Here is a 19,546-nt window from a genome sequence, read left to right on the forward strand (position 1 = left end):
ACAGATCCCTCTCTAATCTGCTAACTTCTGAAATCATCCTCTCAGGAGAAAGCATCTTCATCCACAGTGAGAACTCAGCTCAGTACAAGGCCTGATCATACTAAGGTGTAAATGGCTGACAGCAGAGCCTTTCCTAAGAGCAGTTTCTGATTAGGGGGAGGCATATGTGAGGGAAGGAGGTGCTGGGAGAGAGTAGGCAGGGAGGCTGGGGCTGACTCGGATCATGTCCTAATAACACTCCAGCATGGAGATTCCAGTGACAGAGAGACCAAAGGCACTTGGAAGTAAGACCATAAAGTTTTAATCAAACAGAGCAAAATGGCTGCGATGCAGAACAGGTAGTGCTTGGAGAAGAGAAAGAAGATCATCTCCTTGGTGACGTAGATTACGTGGATAAAGATGAAGCAGTACAGGAACATGGCAAACTGGTTCTGGGGGAGCAGGAGGTCCTGGAGGCGTCCCGAGAACTGTGGGGAAAGAGGAGAGCGGAGCTGGCAAAACCGGGGCTCAGGCGCCAGGCGCACCTGGGCGTCAATCCTGCTCTTGTCCCTTCCTGAATGTGGCCTTGGGCCCTGTCTTCCTCACCCAAGGAAAGGGTAATCATGCCCACCTCACAAGATTATGAGGAAGAAGAGTGAGACGAGAACTGAGAAATTCCTAGCAAGGTCACTGGCTCACGGAGGGAACTCACGATACTTCTTGAGTCTGCTCGTATCCCTCCTGACTCAGGCCAGCACCTTCCTTTCTCTGTTGTTCCACACCACCTCCGAGTCACACAGGTGGGCGGTCTCCCTCTGACTCTGAGATCCCCAGATCTGGACGCCAGGTCTCTGGAGTGTTCTCTGGACAGTTTGCCCTAACACTCAACCTTGTTTTCTGGACAGTGGCACAATGAGAGGGTGTCCGTTGGGGACAAATGACTCTCTTGTGCTGGCACATGTCACACGGGTCAGTCTGTGGTCCTTCAGCCCAGGGTTTGGTCTCTCCTGGGGACAGGTGGTGAGAGATGGGTAATGGGGCCCCCCTAAACCCTCAGAGCCTTGGGCATGGGGGAAAGCAGCCTGAGTTGTCTGGCTGATTCTGCCTGTGTGTTGCTCATTTCCAGAATCTGTATAATTGAGGTCCGACAGACCCCTATTTTAACTGTGGAAAGCATCAACGTATAAGTAAGGCAAAAGCTGATGTAACTATTTTGATCTATAGTTAAGAAGGCATCACTCATGGTTTATTCTCTAAAATGTCTCTTAAAATCATGCCACCTTTGTTGTAAGCAGGCAGATGGCAGGGACTGTGATGCCCTAAACTAGCTAGAATCACACTCACAGAGGTATTTTTCAATACAATGACATCTATCTACCCACCCATTCACACAGGAAAAGAGAGAGTGGGGTGGGGGAGCTTAAAAATCAAATCACCTCTCCACCTTTCAGCAAATGCACAAAAAGTAAAACACTTTTGTAAACTACTACCGAAGACTGAGGTTTTGGACACACCATTGTTGAAACAACTACATAAAATGTGAGGGCAACTGAATAAAACCGAGTGGGGCAGAAAATGACTCCAGTGATGCCACCTCTCAAATGAATAGCCAGGAATGTTGAGGACTAGAGGAAGAAATGTAGTGTTCTAGTGGGAGGGGAGGGCTGGACAGATCTGATGGTCCTCTGCAGACTCGGTCTGGCTCTGGATCTGTGGCCTTTCTGGCACCTTTTTACAGTCTGCTTGTGTTTTCAGTCTGAAATGCTGATGGGTGATAATTATGTTTCTGATAACCAAACATGCATTTGTGAAACCTTTTAGACTTTTCAAAACACTTTCAGTGGTCTATCTTTTGAGCAGAAGACAGAGAGGAGATAGGACTATACACCAAGAGTTTCCAGCTCTTCCAGCAAGGAGTAAGATTTTCAAACTAAAAGAGGGAAAACAAATATGGTTAGGAGGAGGCATAGACCAAAGACATTGTACCATACCATATCTGCTGTAAATAGTTTCAGGCTCCAACTTGTGACAAATTTTATCCCAGGATACTGAGACTAAAAACCACAAGTTTAGAAATGGAACTTATTTGTGAGAAGTCAAAAATATCAGGAAATGTGCCAGAATCTTAGAGACAGGCAAATATTTTCTAGATTTTTAAAAAGGGGGAAAAAAGATGGATTCTAGAAATCCCAGTTCAATAAGCTTCACTTAGTTCAGCAAAATCATTTAGTGTATAATTAAGCAGGTATTTTGTGAGCAAGAAAAAAAATGATAATTGTTAAGAAGCCATCATGTGTTAATTGAGAACAAATTAGCAAAATCAACCCCATTTTCTTAAAAACATTGACCAGTCAGTTGGGGAAATGCTATAGGTAGTGTAATATCTTAATTCTGGGAAAGCATTTGACAGTGTCTCAGGATAGTTTTTTGGACAAGGTAGGGAAATGTGAGCTGGATGAAATGTAACTCAAGGGTGCTGATTAATGGAACATTCTAAGCTGTAGGGAGATCTTTCAGCGTTATTGACTTTAGGTCATATCCCCCTCAATAATTACAGCAATGACTTGGATAAAGACAGAGGCACGTTTCTCAGAATTGAGGATGACTCAGAGCTGGGAAACATAGCTCATACATTACATCCAAGAAAACTGAAGTGATAAACATAAGTTATTGCATTTGGGTCGAGAAGTGAATTGCATGAGTAGATAAAAATGGTAATAGCTAACATTTATTGAGTGCTAACTAATGTGCCAGGCTTACTGCAAAGTGCCGTACATGCCATCTCTCATTTAATCCTCACAACAACCCTATGAGGTAGGTACTACCTTATAGATAAGCAAATCGAGGCTTAGAAAGCCTTAGTAACTTACCCAGCGTCACACAGTTTACACATGGTAGAGCCAGGATTTTAACAGGACTGTCTGATTTTAAAGCCCAGACTACACTGCTTTAAACAATATCTTTCATTATTTAGAGCTTCCGATGGTCCAGTCACAGTGCTAAACATCTCACTTTCCATTTAATCACAGCAGCCTTTCTTATCCCCATTTAGTACAGATTAGCGGAGAGTGGTCCATTTCTTGCGAAAAGATGTCTAGGTTTGAGTTGACTACAGGGCGGTGTGATCCAATAGAGCAAATGTAGCTCTAATGGGGGAGGGGATGGTTTAATCAAAACCCACTGGCCAGACTTCTGGGTCTAGTCGCAGGCACCACAGCTTAAGAGATGCAGAGAGGAACGGAGAGTGGTGGAAATCTAGTCATAGGGGAAATGTTGAGGACTCTTCCCTGACAAGGAAAGCTATGGGCAGGCGGGTGGACAAGGTGTTCCCGGGGCCCCTCCCAGGGTTAACTCTCCTAGAAGAGTTGGAGCTCAGCTTAACCCAGAAGCTCTAAGGCAGTGAGCAGCCCATCTCCGGACCCAGGGCAGGATGCCTTGGCGAAGCAGGTGAGGTGGGCTCCCCGTGCAGGTCAGGGACGGGCCCCCTCGCTCCCAGTGTCGGCTCCCGCCTTCCGGACCTGCGGGCCTCTCTGCCAGCGCCCCGCTTCCCTGCCTCCTACCAGGCGGGGCGTCGCCTGCTGCTGCAGCTGCTCCATCACCTCCTCGTGCTGCCGCTGGCGCTCGTTCTCCTCGTGCAGGTACTTGAGCCGCGTGAGCTCGAACTCCATGCGCGCCTTCTCCAGCTCCATCTCGGCGTTGTTGCGCTCGGTCCCCGGGGTCCTCGGGGGCGGGGGCAGCTCTGCGAGTTCGGGTCCGTCGCCCGCCTGGCCCTTGGTGGTGGGGCCGGCCTTGGAAGACGGCGACTTAGGCGGCCCTGGGCAGCCGCCGTCTTCACAAGCTTCCATCTCCTCCAGGTAGTCGTAGGAGGAGTCGGGCTTCGGGGGCTCTGCCTCCTGGGGCCGGGAAGCAGGGAGTCGGAATGGTGAGGCGTCAGGGTGGCTCCTCCCCCCCCCACCCCAGCCCTCCTGCAGCCCCAGGCCGCAAGGGACTGGGGTGTTTGAAAGAGTGTTGTGAATTGTAAAGGTCTAGACTGAGTTCTTACTAGAAATGCACTTATAGGAGTTATCAGGACCCGAGAGTTAAGAAGGAGAGAGCAAACTGGCACAAAGGAATGGCCCCCGAAGTTGCAAGTGGAGGCAGGGGGAGTTGAGGTGGAAGTCTGTCTCCTTGGTGATTTTCAAACCACCACTGGAGGTAACTTTCCCACCCCCCACTCTACCTAACTTTGAGACCAGTTAGACACCCAGTCCTTTGGAGGCTACAGAGGGAGGAAGAGTCTCTCATTGGGGTCTGCACTGAGAGAACCTAAACATATGGAGACCAACAATAGGGCTGTGGGGGGAGCTGGGTCTCATCCACAGAGGGAGGAAAGGTCCTCACGTGGGGAGGGAGATGGGAGAGACCAAAGCCAGCTTCAAGTGACTTCATAATCTTATGAGGGGCTACCTGGTCCCTGGTTACAGCTGGGTGCCAGTTGTGGGGATGGGGTGCACGTCACCTGCTCTTCTTAGCAGCTCTCTGGAAGCTCATAGCCCTCAGATCCTATCACATGTCCCCAGAGTACTCTTCCTCCCCTGCTGGGACAGGCTGGGGCAGTGAGACGAGGCATCCCCCTTACCAAAGAAGCCCTTGACTTCCCTTCAGACATGGGGTCATCAGGCACCATCTTAGGGAAGGTTGGGCAGCTTTCTCCTGCCCCCCGGGCTTCCATCATCTCCCTGTCCTCTGTTGCCATCCAGAAAACCACAATGCTGCCAACTAGGGCCAAAGGACATGTTTTGAGGCATTAACATTTAGCCTCACCAGATTCCACAGTCCGGCCACCATCACAATCCCCTGTCCTCATAATAACCCACATTCTACCAGTTGCTAGGGCCCCTTTGGCAGAGGGTGTGACATCTTTGAGGTGCTGTTATTAAGAACTGCAGGATGGGCCTTTGCCACCCCTAGAGACTGCTTTGAAAACTAGAATTCCACTACTTGAAATCCAGAATGCTGTCATTTGAAATCTACTCCCTTGGGTTCCTCTTTTAAATGCTGACTGTAGTGGGATGAGTCGCAGTTAGCCGCACAAACCCTGTTATGGGCTGAATTGTGTTGCCCCTAAAATTCATGTGGTGAAACCCTGACCCCCAGTACCTTAGAATGTGACGTTATTTAGAGAGAGGGTTTTTACAGAGGTGATTAAGTTAAAATGAGGTCATTAGGGTAGGTCCTAATGCAATATGAGTGATGTCCTTATAAGAAGAGGAAATTTGGACACAGACACACACAGAAGGAAGATGATGTGAAGATAAGGGAGAAGACAGCCATCTATAAACCAAGGAGAGAGCCCTTGTTATTAGTCAGGGTTCTCCAGAAAAAACAGAACCAATAGAATATATATATATAAATCATATATAAAAATCATATGTATAATAAATATATATAATATATTTAATAAATCATACATATAACAATATATAATATTAATAATAATTATAAAATATTTATTGTTTGAATTTAATATAATATATAATTTATATATAAATACAAAATATATAATTTAATATTAATAAAATATATAATAAATCGTATGTGTGATTTATTATAAGGAATTGGCTCATGCGATTATGGAGACTGAGAAGTGGCACAATCTGCTCTCTGCATGTGGGAGACCCAGAAAAGCTGGAACAGAGCCTTCTCTCACAGCCTTCAGAAGGAACCAACCCTGCTGACACGTTGATCTTGGACATCTCGCCTCCAGAACTGTGAGAAAATAAATTTCTGTTGTTTAAGCCACCCAGTCCGTGGTACTTTGTTATGGCAGCCCTAGCAAATGAATACAACCCCCATTATTTATAGAATGGCTTGAGGGGGACCAGCAAGGAGATTGAGGGGCTGGGGAATATACTTTGCCGTCTTCAGTTTTGTGAAAATGACAACAAACATTTTTGGTAGTTGGAGGCAGTATCGCATTATGGAAGGAAAAAGGGCTGCATTTGAATTTTAGCTTTTCCACTCTCTCTAGCTGTGTGGCCAAGGGAAAGTTATCTTACCTGTCTGATGCTCAGCGTGCTCATCTGTAAATGGGGATAAGGATGTAGCCACTTCCCTGAATTGCAGCGCTGTTGTGAAAATAATATGGCATATTTGCCGACTACCTGCCTATATGGGGACTAAGTAAGTGATAACGATCATCATCATCATTATAAGGGGTGGGTTTGTCACTGGAGAGAAGGAAGTGCTAAGATCTGCCCTCTCACAGCTCTGTAACTGACCTGTGGCTTTCCTCTCCCAGCATTATGAGGGTGACCATGGGAACTGTCTCATAGCTATTGTGTCAGATGTTGATCCCAAGCACTAGGAGTAGGATTGCCAGATAAATATATGATGGCTAGTTAAATCTGAATCTAGAGAAATAATTTCTAATGTAAATATGTTCTAAAAGTTGCATGGGACACACACAGATTAAAAAATTATTCTTTGTTTATTTGAAATTCAAACTTAACTGAGGATCCTGTATTTTCATTTGTTAATCTAATCTGCCCAAAGAAACAATTATATATGACCAAATAATGAACTGCTGTTAGAAATCACCAAGTACTGAAATGTGTAATAAGAGCTATGTGTAGTTGTAGCAGCTGTATATCAAACAACCATAAGATTTCAGTGGTGTAAAACAATAAACATTTAGCTCAGACATCTAAGAGTTGGTTGATCTAGACTAGGCTCAACCTGGGGGCTTGGCTGAGGCAGCTTTGTTCCACATGTCCCTCATCCTCTTCTTGGGAACAGTGCGCTAGCCTAGGTATGCTCTTTTGATGGCAGTGGAGGAAGCACAAGAAGCCTTGGGACTGGCACATCATCACTCTTATCTTGTACTATTGGCTTTTGTCAATAATATAAGGTGGTCTTATGGCCAAACCCAAAGCCAAAGGGTGGGGAGATGTCCTCTGCCCCTTTAGTGGGAAGAACTGCAAAGACATATGGTGAGAGGTGTGGATACAGGGCAGGATGAAGAGATGGGGCCCAAAAGGCAATTTATCACTGTAGTCGAGAAGGCCGGTGCTGATGTGGTGGCAGTAGCTGGGGAAGATTTGGTGGAAGAGGTGACATGAAGGGTGGGTGGGATTTGGACAAGAGGGAAGGATCAGCATGAGCAAAGTCTCCACTGATAACTATTATCCATCTGCCTGTCCATTTCTGCTCTCCACCCTGCCTTTTCCTTAGGAGGCTGACCTCCATGAAACTGCGTTAATTCATTAAGCAAAGCAGTGTATTCCAAAAGCAAAATGGAGTCTAGGGCTCTCATTTCCCCTGTCCCAAGGTGAGACCTGTCCTTTAGGGGACTCTGCAAGGAGCTGGGGAGATAGGTCCCATGAGCCATGGGTTGGTTTGGCACTCCTGGCGGCATGGAAAGGGTCTCCCCACCTCCACTGAGCCCGGGGAAAGGGAGGTTATAGTAAAGCCACATGGGGAGGGCGAGCAAGGGAGACAGGATCACATGGGAACAGGGACTGGGATGGCTGGGCCTCACCGGGACTGTGATGGATTCAGCAGCCAGAGCCGATGCACCTTCACACGCTTCATTGTTATAACTCGGCTGGTTCTGGTGTTTCTGTTTCTCTGTGTCAGCTCACATCTCACTGACATCCTTCTCTACTTTTTTTCCTCCACCATGGCTTCAGTGTCTGCAAGGTTTCTGCTTCCTCCTAATTTCAGTTTACTCAGAACTTTGTCTTCTAATGACCCTTCGTGGCCCTGACCACCCGGTCCCTCTCCATGCATTCTGTGTTATATTTGTCCTGACTCTCTTAGTCTCTCATGATTTGCTAGTAGACCTTTCCAAGGGCAAGAATCAGAACAATATGGTTTGTCTCTAGATGGGCAGAGTTTTTCATTCTAACCACTGTGCAGCCTATGGATTGGGAAGGTGCTCAGCCCAGTTCATTTGGCAGTGGAGAAGTGGAAGGAGGGGAAAGGCAGGGACACACAGTGCAGTGGGCAGTGCACAGCAGCCTCGGGTTGTCCGTAAGAGGAGCTCTGTGTGGGGGGTCAGTTTCCCTTAGAAGGGGCGTTGGGTGCAGCAGGCGCCATGTTGAATATTGTGGGCACATTCATAGAGCAACATATTAATTGTAGGTTTGGTAAATAACCAGATGAGAGACTTGTGTGTTAGTACAGCACTCACAAGCTTTCACGTACATTATTTCATTTGATTCTCAGAATGCCCTTGTGAGGCAAAAAGCAAGTGCAATTATTGCTGCCTGACATCAAGGAACCTGAGTCACACAGAGAGATAAAATGATGGGTGTCTGAGTGCAAAGACGTTAGTGGTTGAGCCAGGACTGGAATGTAGGTTTCCCATCTCCTTCTTTGCTGTTTTTATACTAGAGCATAAGGATCGTCTTTGGGGCTGCAACTCTAAGAGGTGAGATGATTTTCTACCTCATAAAAAGCAAGAAGTCGGTATGTACATAGATGTTTATTACAATATTTTTTGTAATAGCGAATGACTGGAAAAAAGTTAAATTTCCACCAGAAGGGATCTGGTTAAATAATTAGTGCTATATCCATATCAAGAATAATATGCAAATTTTAAAAAGAGTAAGATTAAAGAAAAAAACGAAATAAGGTAGATGCATCAGTGCAAATAATGTTCTCCAAGATATATTATTCAGTGGAAAAGCAAAAACAGTGCTCCCATATGTATTAAAACATGAAAATATATTATACTTGTCTATGCCTAGAATATGGCTGGAAAGACACATGAGAAACTGGTTCATGATGGCTATCTCTGAGCTGGGAGACCTGAGGGGTTGGGGGTTTGGGGTGGGAGGGAGACTTATTCTTAACTGTATGTCATTTTGTACTCTTTGACTTTTTTTTTTTAACAATGTACATACCTTATATTTCAATTAAAAATTTAAAAAGGTGTCTGGAAGAGAGAGCTTTGCTTAGCACAGGTGAAGGAAGTTTAGGATGTATAATTTGTTACAGATGAGGACAGGCAGGGATCTCGGAGCCACTGGGTCATATCCAACCTGCACGTCATCCCCCAGCCCTTTGCTCCCTCCCCCAGCCCTTTGCCCCCTCCCCCAACCCTTTGCCGCCTCCCCAGTCTGAAGTGGTCTTTACTTCAACCAGGGTCAGACATCTTCCTGCAAAGATGTCCTCTTCTCTTCCTGGCTACTTCAGCTATGGACTGTTGTGGCTTTGAGACACTTCATCTTGGGTGTGTTGGAGCATTTAGAGGATTATAATAGTAACACTAACAATAGGTTATGTTTATTGGGCACTAACCATGCACTAGGCACTGGGAATTTTTCATGGATTATTTTACGTAATTTTTCAGGGCAACTGTATGAGCTAGGTACTATTGTTATTCCTATCTTTATAGAAGTGGTAACTGAGTTTCCAAGAGGCTAAGTCACCTGCCCACAGTGACACAGTTAGGAACAGGCAAAGCCTGGACTTAAGCACCAAAGTCCCTGTATTAAATCCCTTCCTGCTCGAAATGCTTGGCATGGTTTCTGTTTTCCTGGCTGAACCCTGGCTGATACAGGGGATATTCAAGAGGAAGAGGTGACTCAAGATGCTCAGAGAACTTGGGGAAATCTGACTGAGGAGGGGGCAAGGAGCTGCTTGAGGAGGACCCCTCCAGGGAATATGCAGGGATGTGTGTGAAGGCACATGTATGAGCATTGTATCAGTCTGGGCCTACTCAGGAGACAGAAACCACACAGTAATTCCAGTGGGGAAGGCAGACTATAAAGAATTATTAATTAGTGACAAGAGATTGACTACTTAGGGGTAAAGAGAACTCTAAATAATACAGGAAGGAATAAATTTGGGAGAGGTGACCTCTGAGGCTGAGACTCCGATCTCATTGGAGGGGTCGTGGCTGGAGCCACTGGATGGTGTAAAAGTTCACTGAGGTCAAGGTCAAGCAGGTCCAGGCTGGCAAGCAGGAAACTGCCAGTGGGGGTGCCAAAAGAACTCACTGGGAAGTTGTCTAGGAGTTGGTGTTGAACTTGCCAGGAAGTCATTGGAGAGAATCTCAGCTGGGAAACTTGTTGGGAAGCTGCCCCTAAGGTGCCCCTGTGACCCTCAGGAGGTGAATGCCATTAGGTGTACGGGCCAAGCGCTGCAGCATTGAAGGAGTAAGAAAAACGGAAGCGCAGCAGAACCGGCAAGGGAAGCCCCTTCCTCTGGCGATGTCTCTCCAGCGCCCACTACTGACAAAGCTGAACATGAGCCCTGGCAAAAGAATTGTTTGTAGGGTTCGGTTTCAGACATCAGGAGCAGGGCAATGAAGGTGGATCTGCATCTGAGGGGCAATAAATTGATAACTGGCTCAGCATGTGCTTATGTACCAGGAATTCAGTTCCCTTTCAACCTACCTGCCTCATTGCCCTGGGGGAAGGTCCTGTCTTTTGAGAAGTTCACCCAAAACAGTATTTCACAAGCCCCTTCCAAGTTCATGACGCTGTGCTGGGCACAGAGGGGAATACCAAGGATCACCACATGCACGTCTTACCTTTGTGGACTACGTAATCCAGCTTGAGAGAGAAGGAATGCTTCTGGATGTTCCCTAAGTTCACCCTAGCTTGCCGGCCTTCTTCACTTTTTGCTGGGAGTTTCCTCGGCCTACAAAACTTCTCTTTTATCTCCACCTAAGAGAGTCCCCTCCAGCCTTCAGCACCCATCCCAGCTACTACCACCTGTGACACTGTGCTTTGTGTCTCTGGCTGCTTTGTGTGAAATGATCTGGTGCTTGTTTCCTCCCTCCCTCTGGATTAGAGCCTGGGGGAGGGCAGGTCACACTGCCTCGCTCATAGTAGGTGACAATAAAGGATCGGTTTAGCCAATGGCCCTGGCCAGGCTGTGGCTCCCTTCTGGCTAGTGAGTGTGACATAGGCAGGCAGACCAGAGGATCAAGGAACTGTGCCTTCTCTTTTTTGTGTTTATATACCCCAAGCAGAACCAGAGGCCTGTCTTTCTAACCACCTTCCTTTTTGGATCTTTCTACTTTGTTGTGGGAGAATTAACAGTAGATGGATTCCCACAAAGTTGGGTGTAAATCGAAGTCTTGTAAATGTAATTCTATTTTAAATGCTTGGGAAGTAGAGGGATAGGTGTGGGAACTTTACTATTTAAAGGAATTTTTGTGCATAATTTCGCAAAGCTGCTTCCCGTCAATGTGTAATTTATGTATATCCAATGGCCATTCATATCCTGGGCTTGTTAAAGCAAAGTCCACCTCTAGTGACCCCAGAGCTGCCTGAATACAGGTGCCCTTGTGCTCTAACCAGGTGGGAGCTCCTGATGGGAAGAATATTCCAATGAAGAGCCTGTGTCAGGCTGAAATTCTGGACTTTGTCATTCAGAGCTGGAAGCGGCCTGGAGACCTTCCAGCCTGGGCCACAGTGGCTCAGTGACAACTTCAGATTGGCTTATTTTGGGTCAGAGGAGGGGCCCAGTGGAGTTCAGTGGAAAATGTTCTGCACCAGGGATAGGGGTCCTGGGGTTCTGGTCCAAGCTCTGCCATTAGCTAAGCGCAGACCTTGGCAGGTCATTGGAACCCTCCAGGGTGCAGCTTCTGAATGTAAAACTGCAGCACGTAGGCCTGCCCTGCATCACGCAGGCCTGTCACCATTGTTTCCACCTCACAGCAGGTGGGCTTGGAGTCCAGGGGCGTATCTGCTATTAGAGCTGCCCCCACTGGCCTTTTAGAATATGCTGAATGAGGTCTTAGAAGGTCTCCCCTTTGCTGAAGTCGCCCTCAAAAAACCTCCTTTACTGTTTCATCAGACACTCCTTTTTCATTTCTGGTAAGTTAACATAAAATAAACTTATTCCCATAAAGAACTTGACTCTCATCTTTGTGCTGCTCCATCCTCCTCCTCAGCTGCAATAAGAGGGTGACCACGGCTCAGTGAAGCAAGTGTTGGCCAATACTGCCCCCTTGTGGTCCAGCTTGTCCTCACTGGGAGGCTTTCAGCTCAGGAGTTTTTCCAGATTCCTGCTCCTGGCCATTTGCAGAATTATTAGAAGGTCACCCCAGAAAAGCTGAACCCACAAGATCCTTGGGAGAGGTTCCAGCTCTAGAGAATGCCTGGTGCTTGAAATGATCTGGTGCTTGTTTCCTCCCTCCCTCTGGATTAGAGCCTGGGGGAGGGCAGGTCACACTGCCTCGCTCATAATAGGTGACAATAAAAACTCCAGAACTGGCTTTGTGGAGGTCTGTGTTCCAGGGAGGAGATTAAGGTGGGGATGAATACGCCATCAACAGAAATTCCTGGGAGCTGCGACCAGGCAGAACCATGGGAACGAGACCAGCATTGGCAGGAGCCATAAGGGGGGCATTCACCATTCACATTTGGGGCATCCAGCGGGAAGCAGCCATCCCAGCAGGCAGGTGGAGCGCGGCCCCTGGGGGCTCCCTCCTGCAGGCAGGAGGCGTTGGAGATCTGTGACAGCAAACAACAGGGTTTGTCCTGGGGCTTGGGATGGGATCTCCAATCCTTGATGGGGTGTAGGGCTACAGAGCTGGGCCTCCGGAAGTGGAACGACAGGTAGAAAACTAAGACAGGAGGAGGGGAGGGTCTGGCAGGAATCCAATTCGGGGCTTAGGACATAAGGTGAGAGGACAAGAGTAAGCATTCAGGGGTAGCAGGTGGACTCAGTCACCAGAACTGGGGGCTGGGTTAGAGCCAGCCTGGCTCTGAGTCTGCCCTGTGCCTATAAACGTGACTAGAGGCCTCCAGATAGATCGGAGTCTCCAGAGGGGAGCCGAACCTATGGGAAAGGATTAAGTGCCTCTAGCTGTATGCGAGTGGCTATTTCAGGCCTGTGTTTAGATTTTTACAAGATTCCGTGTAAGACCTGAGCTCGGCAAATTCTGAAAGAGCTCAGCTGGGTTTCTTCTCTGCCAGGCCCTGCTGGGCCCTGCTCCCCTTGGGCGGCTCGGGCCTCCTTCCCTGAGCCCCCACCTGCTCTGAGCCTCAGAGTAACGTCCCTGCCAAGAAAACAGAGCTGCCGTCCTGAGAGGGATCCGTCTACTAAATCACCCCACGTCGTGGTGGCCGATGGTGGCTCAACGGGCCACTCTTCTCAGGCCTCTAGGGAAGTATCTGGACGAGTATCAAGGCCCCTATACCCAGATGATGGAATTTTCAGCGCAGAAGCAGGATAACAGGAGAGATGGCTGGGAGTTTGGGGAAGGCTTCCCGCAACCCCTCCTTGCACCACAAGACAACAAACACCCATCAGCTTAAAATCCAGGCGCTTAAATGAGACCCTCCTTAAACACCCACATGTGGGCCACATCTGCTGTCCATCTTTGCTGGTTAAGAGGCTGCTGTCATCACCAGCGGGATCAGAAATGGCTCCCTGTGACAGGGACTGGGTCAGCGCCCGTGTCTTGCCTGCGGTTCAGAGGAGTCTTTGGTGTGGTTTTGCTTTCAGGTGTCACCTCAGAGCAGAGTCTCCCAGAAAGCCGGTCCTGAGGGGTGCGCGTGGAGATCAAGCTTCCTCCCTGCCGGAAAGCCCCAGCTCACGCCAGCACACGAGCGGTCTGGGGAGTGTGGCCGTGAAGGAACCAGTGTACTGTTGTTTAATGCGACTTCCCCAGTGTATTTCTCTAGACTCATTTCCCCCCGTGTGCTCTGTGGTTCCCTCCCTGAGAACTAGTTTCCTACCGAACTCACAGCGAACCTGCTTCAGGGACGCGGGATCGTTGTTGGAGGGTGGATCAAAATGAAGCTTTGACCCACAGAAGCTTCCTGAAAGCCTCTGACTTGCATTTGCCTGCTTCCCTGCAGCTTCGAGGTGCTTCCGCGGCAGCCCCCAAACCGCTTCCACGATCTCTCTTGGCTACCTTGGGTCACACCCTCAACATCGGACTGGAGGAAGGGTTGCCAGATTTAGCAGCTAAAAATCTAGGAGGAACGGCTAAACTTGAGTTCAGATAAACAACAAATAATGTTTTAGTATAAGTATGCCCATGCAGTGTGTGACAACCCTCTTTGGAAGATGCCTGAGAGGTGTGAGGTGCCTCTGGCAGCGAGTGAACACGGAGTTCCCTGGAAGAACCACATGGGGACCTTGGCACGGTGCCCTGACACCACCCCAGGCAGTCCTTTATGAGGGCCTGGATGTGTGAGGCCTTGGCTAGGGTCCATATGCGTTGCCTCATTTAATCCCCCTCCGAAGGGATTGTTGTTATCACCCCTATTTATGTGTGAAGAAACTGTGGCTCAGAGAGGTTAAGTGGTTTGCCCATGTCACATAGCTGTTAAGTAGCAAAGTTGAGATCCAAACCAAGGTTTCTTTTATTCCAAAGTCTGGGGTTTTACTTCCTCTCAGGCACAGCACTTACTGTCCCACACCTGTGAACGGAGCTGATGGCCCTACAGCCCCCCACAAGTCATCATCTAAAGGATCCCATAACCCTCCCCTCTACCCCATCTCTAGACGCCCTCCAAGGTTCCCAGTGACCAGTGTTCCGCTAACAGGGTTGTGACCACTGACTGCTATGGAGAGTGAAGGCAGGGCTGGGAGTTCTCAATCCTGCAAGACTTAATTGAGCCTTCTCTGCCCTCCTTTTTGCTGCTCATCCTCAGTCAAATGTCACCTTCTCTGTTCCCCGTGGACCAGTTCCCCTTTCTGCTCCAAGCAGACTTCCTCTTTGGGGCCTTGTGGCCGGTGGTTCATCCCCCTTTTGGCCCTAATGACACTGAAATGTGACTGTTGGCTCACATGTTTCTGGACCTCCACACTGCAGGCTTTATTTTTTTTTAACTGAATGTTTTTTGGAGCCGTTTTAGGTTCACAGCAAAAGACTTTCGTGTTTCTTTTAGGATGAGGGTATCTGAGTCATCTCTACCCCAGCACCTTGCACGGCATCTGGCACACAGATGGTGTTCAACATGTGCTTGTTGAGTGATGAGTGAGGCAAGAAACACTGGAAATGATCAAAAAACAACAAAAAAGTATATCATTAAATGCATCTTTGCCATAGAAAATGAAATCAATTCCTGGTTTCTCTGCAGTCTAGAGGTACTTTTTTTTTGTGGCCCTCCCCTGGCTGATTTCCCAGTCTGCTCTAGAGGCTGGGACCCAGAGAATCCTCTCCCTGGCAGCAGTACTGCCTTCGTCCAGAAGATGGCGAGTGAGGCCTGCAGGAAACCATCGTGCGGCAGCTGGCAGAGCCAGGCCTGCGTGGGTGACCCGTTTTTGTAAAAGATACAGGAACCTGGAACCTATTTGCCAACCCTATAAATGCGCATGGAAGATGCGAACTGGCCTTTGAGGTGGATTCTCTGGCTGACCGCTGTGAAGAGGAGCCTTTTGGAAAAGGTGTTTAGAGGGAAAACGTGACCACAGGTTGTAAAGGGGCTGCTTCTCATAAGCCCACTTTGAGTAAGTGTGTCTTGAAATGCCGTGGAAAATGAACTTAATATAAAGCAGACACAGCCCTCAAACTCTAAATGACTCTGGACAACATCCTTTTTTGCCTCTTGAAGCTCGTTGGCTTTGGAAATCACCCCCAGCTCTGTGGAGGCCTCCCCAGTTGGCTGAAAGCTTCTCTCATGTCACATCCGTCTTTGCACAGGTCTGCACACTTCGGAGAGGTAAGTAAGGACTTTCCGACTTGAGCTGATGGGAAAGAGGTGATGGCCTAACAAAATGGCCTGGGGAATTTCCAGCACGATGGGAATTTGCCAAGTAGCTCTTTTACAGGGCTGATGAGGCCTACCAATATTTTCTCCTCAAAGTCAGCTGTAATTACGAAGGTAAGGCCAGCCACCCCCTGCCCTCTGCCCCTGGGGGCATAGGTGTGACTGTGGGAAGAGGGGAAACATCTCCCTAATCTTGTGCTAAAACGGATTTTAAGGCTGCAGCCACCCCACTCCCATTTTCCTTCTGACCTAAATCCTCCCCTGAAGCTGAGCCGGGCTGGAGGCCAAGGTGTCAGCTGTGGACAAAGGCGCCCTGTTTTGAAGGCCTGGCTACTGTGTTTTCCTACCCTGTCTGACAAACGGTGTCGAACTCCCCAAGTCGATGTGATAACATAGAAATATGCAAAGATGGCAGTGGTCTCAGACCAACCTCCCAGGAAACCAGAACACTGCCCCCTCGTGTTTCAGCCACATGGCAACGGGCTTGTTTACATGAAGCTGTCCTCTCCTCTGCCCCAGGTCTGGCTGATCACGTGGTGGGCGCTGTGCTGGATGCTTCCTCAAGCCGCGCTTGCCCTATTTTTTCTGGCTGACTGGGGAGCCCGTCATTACTCACTGCTTCTCCTCAGGGTCTTTGGAGTGTGAGTGAGTGACGTGCCCTTCTCCCCCCATGATGGCCTGTTGTCCCCTCCCCCCACCTCCTCCTCCTCCTTCCAGCACCCTGGCTCCTCTGCCTCTGGCATTGCAGGGGTAGTGGGAGAGGACTGGGCTGGGCTAGAGACCAGAACTGGTTCTGCTGAAACTACCCACTGCAGTCTTGGGAGACAGATCTTTTAGCCCTTTGGGCATAGTTTCTGCTCCTGCAACGTGGGGGTGATAACATATGCCCTGTTTAACTTGCCAGTTGTTTGGAGGCCACGTTCATACAGATGGTGCAGATGACAAAGAGGGTGTGCATTCAAATGGACAGGGCTCTCTGTGGGCCTGGAAGGTGGAGGAAGAAGGAGGGAAGGTCAAAAGGATGAGAGGGATTTAGACATGTGCACATGATGAGGGAGAGTGTGCCAGGTGGGGAAATGGTGGGAACAAGTCAACGACAGGGATCCATGGAACATTTCCTAGGAACAGTGGGTATGTCGTTCTGGCTTAATCAAAAGCTGTATGTGTAATCAAAAGCTGTGCTTAATCAAAAGCACACATATGCAAGTGTGCCCGTAACGGGGAGATGAATCTGGAAACTTGTTATGAGGTCCAATTATGGAGTGACTTGAAGTTCTGGCTCACCACTTTGGGGAACATTGCAAGTTTATGAGCAAGGATCCATGCAAAGTAGTGTGAGGAAGATTAATGTGGCCATGTGTGTATGAGAGAGGGTTGGAAAGACCAAGGAGGCAGGGCCCATTTAGGAGACCATGGTGTGGGAGACAAGATGGCCCCCGGGGGACAGATTTAAAAGTCATTATGCAGGAAGAATCAGCAGGACTTGACTGAGCTCAGGTCTCAGAGACTAGGAAGATGGTGGCACCGTGGAAGAAACAGGCAAGGCCATAGAGGAAAGCGTGGTGTGGGGAGAAAGCTCAGCTTAAAGGGAATTCCAACTGCTGTGACTGGGTTCATCTGGCCAAATAGAAGCATTGATAGGTGAGAAGGAGAGCAGATGCTCACAATTGATAGGACTCCTCCAACAGGCCCTCCTCACCACTCTGGTCTCCTTTCACAATGTACCCTCCACCCTGACCCTGTGTCTTGACTCAGCCTCTAGCTGCCAATCACTGTAAGAAACTGGGCCTGCTGGCCTGGCTGTCTGCTGAGAACTGACCTTGGCCTGGGTAGAAAGAGCCCTGGCTATGGCTGGGCTTTGCTTCACCAGGGACAGGTGTGCCTCTCCCTGCAAAGCCGGGACTCAGCTCTATTTCCTGGATAGGTGGAAAGCTTAGCCACATTTGATAGGCTCTACTGGGGAGTAGAGACCAGGATTTCTGCCTCAGAAGGGGGAGAGCGGCAACAAAGATGGTAGATTTTCTGGGAAAAGCAAAAGGCAGCAGGAGGCATTTTGTTCCTCCAGCTCAGGCCCTTTCAGACAGCTGCTCATATGATGGATGGAGACGTTTATTTGCTGCAGTTTTCTTGGAATCACTAATCTCTAGTAAATGCTCAGCCCCCTGCAGGAGAACACTGCTAGCATTGTGAGGTGTGCTTTTCAACTCTAAGGGAGTTGCAGATACAGGCAAGACGTTGATTAAATATAGAACTGGCAGGAGAAGAAAGGTGTAAGTGCCCACAGGAAGGAGTTGGGTGGGGGAGGGAGGCCCAGCTCTGTGGATAACCAGTCCCCTCCTCCCTCCAGACCTTGGTCTTCACACCTGTAAGATGAGGGTGGGGGCTGGAGGACCTCCAAGCTCCTTTTGTACCCTGCATCTCTGATTTATTTTGAATCATGGTCCCAGCCTGGACCTGGGTTCTGTGGGCAATGGCGGAGAAAGCGTACAGACTTTGCAGACTCTGGAAAAGGTCACCTCAAAATCAGCCATCTCAGGCCTCTGAAAAGCTCTTGAATCAGTCTTGATCAGCAGAACAGAATTCTGGTCTTGCGGGCCAGAGTCAAACCTACATTGTCCAGTTTGGCTCCTACCAAAAGCTGGTTGTAAGAAATAACTTTTACAAGAGATGATCAAAGACTAATTTTCAAACATTTTTAAAATCAATTAAACCCTTTTTTCAAAGGGAGTTTTAGTGAACTTGAGATAAGACAGATAAAACTCCGGCTGTTCTGGTAGAAGGGACCGGGAGGCCCCAGGCTTCTCTGCAAACACGCAGGCTCCAAGGAGCACAATTTGAAAGTGGCTGACCTAAGAGTCAGACAGCCTAATGACAGATATGGGGACAGGTAAGGTCCTTGATTCCATGTCCACATTAAGCCTTTGAGTTTCAGTAAAAATCACAGTAAGAACCAGCACGTGAATGTCCCGTCTGTATCTGCTATGAAGCTTTTGTGGAAGATTCTGCAGGTAACATCATGCAGCAATGTCCACTATAGAATGCCCCCACATGAGAAATTTCTTTCAACAGTTCCTGTTAGGAAAAGTTTTATCTTCTCCCCAGGAACTAACATGTCCTTCAGTTCTTTGTTCTAAAACAACCAACGAACCAACAAGCAAACAATCACTTTGTCTCCCCGGGAGGAACTTTTCCATTAAGATGTGTATCACGTAACGCATTTCCCTCTCGGTGCTGTGTGGCAGGTGCCGTGGATTGGCACTTGGCATCCGTTTCAAACTCCTCCTTTGTGTCTTCCTGTACCTGAGTGGCTGGAAAGCTAAAAATGGCATTTCCCGGCTTCCCCTCTTCTAGGATTCTGGATTTAGATCAGTCTCCATCGGTAGAAGCACTAATGCAGTATCTGGAGGAGGAAGGGAAGGGGAGGCTGTCTTCACGCTGTGCTGGCTCTTGCTGGTGACCAGGGTGGTTTTGGGGTGTGGATGTTTCTGCAGCTGTGACTTGATGTCCAGCCCCTAGCTCCATGGGTATTATGGCACATCGGTGGGGTGGCAGTGTCTCTCCGATCCTGGGAGTGGAGATTTAGCAGTGTGTTCTTGATTTCAACAATTCCGTGTTGGGCTTTGCTTCTCTGCCATCCTGATGATGGCAGAGGTGCAGCTCCCCTGGCAGGCAAATTAGGTGGCAGGGTTCTGATTGTCATTTCTGATGCCCCAACCTAGAGCCCTCTTCTCCTGCTCTTTCCATGATCCATGCTGTAAGCACCAAATTCCTTATGTTAAAGCATTTTTCCTTAACAAACAAACAAGCGTGGATCCTGTTTCCTATACTTGAACTCTGACTGATACTCTTTGGTTATCAGGATGCTTAGATCTGAGTCTTTTTGCTCCTTGCTCCTTGTC

The 19,546-nt window shown here is 48.4% G+C and overlaps 1 protein-coding gene across 1 annotated transcript; it reads right to left on the reverse strand.

Moving 5' to 3' along the window:
* Positions 1 to 221: 221 nt before the first annotated feature.
* Positions 222 to 4,714, reverse strand: TMEM247 (transmembrane protein 247). The gene is made up of 3 exons (XM_004436733.3): positions 4,598 to 4,714; positions 3,540 to 3,872; positions 222 to 467 (listed from the first exon to the last, which is right to left on the reverse strand). Exons 1-3 carry the CDS (start codon positions 4,712 to 4,714, stop codon positions 222 to 224), a joined length of 696 nt encoding a protein of 231 aa, XP_004436790.3.
* Positions 4,715 to 19,546: the final 14,832 nt, after the last annotated feature.

Source organism: Ceratotherium simum, chromosome 11, assembly GCF_057802395.1.
Source record: "Ceratotherium simum simum isolate JZ-2026a chromosome 11, ASM5780239v1, whole genome shotgun sequence".
NCBI lineage: Eukaryota > Metazoa > Chordata > Mammalia > Perissodactyla > Rhinocerotidae > Ceratotherium > Ceratotherium simum.

Coding starts and splice junctions, on each gene's coding strand:
- TMEM247 (XM_004436733.3), bottom strand. CDS start 4,714: ATGGCAACAGAGGACAGGGAGATGATGGAAGCCCGGGGGGCAGGAGAA. Junction 3,873..4,597: donor GGAAGTCAAGGGCTTCTTTG/GTAAGGGGGATG, acceptor TCCCGGCCCCAG/GAGGCAGAGCCCCCGAAGCC. Junction 468..3,539: donor AGCAGGCGACGCCCCGCCTG/GTAGGAGGCAGG, acceptor CTTTCCCCACAG/TTCTCGGGACGCCTCCAGGA.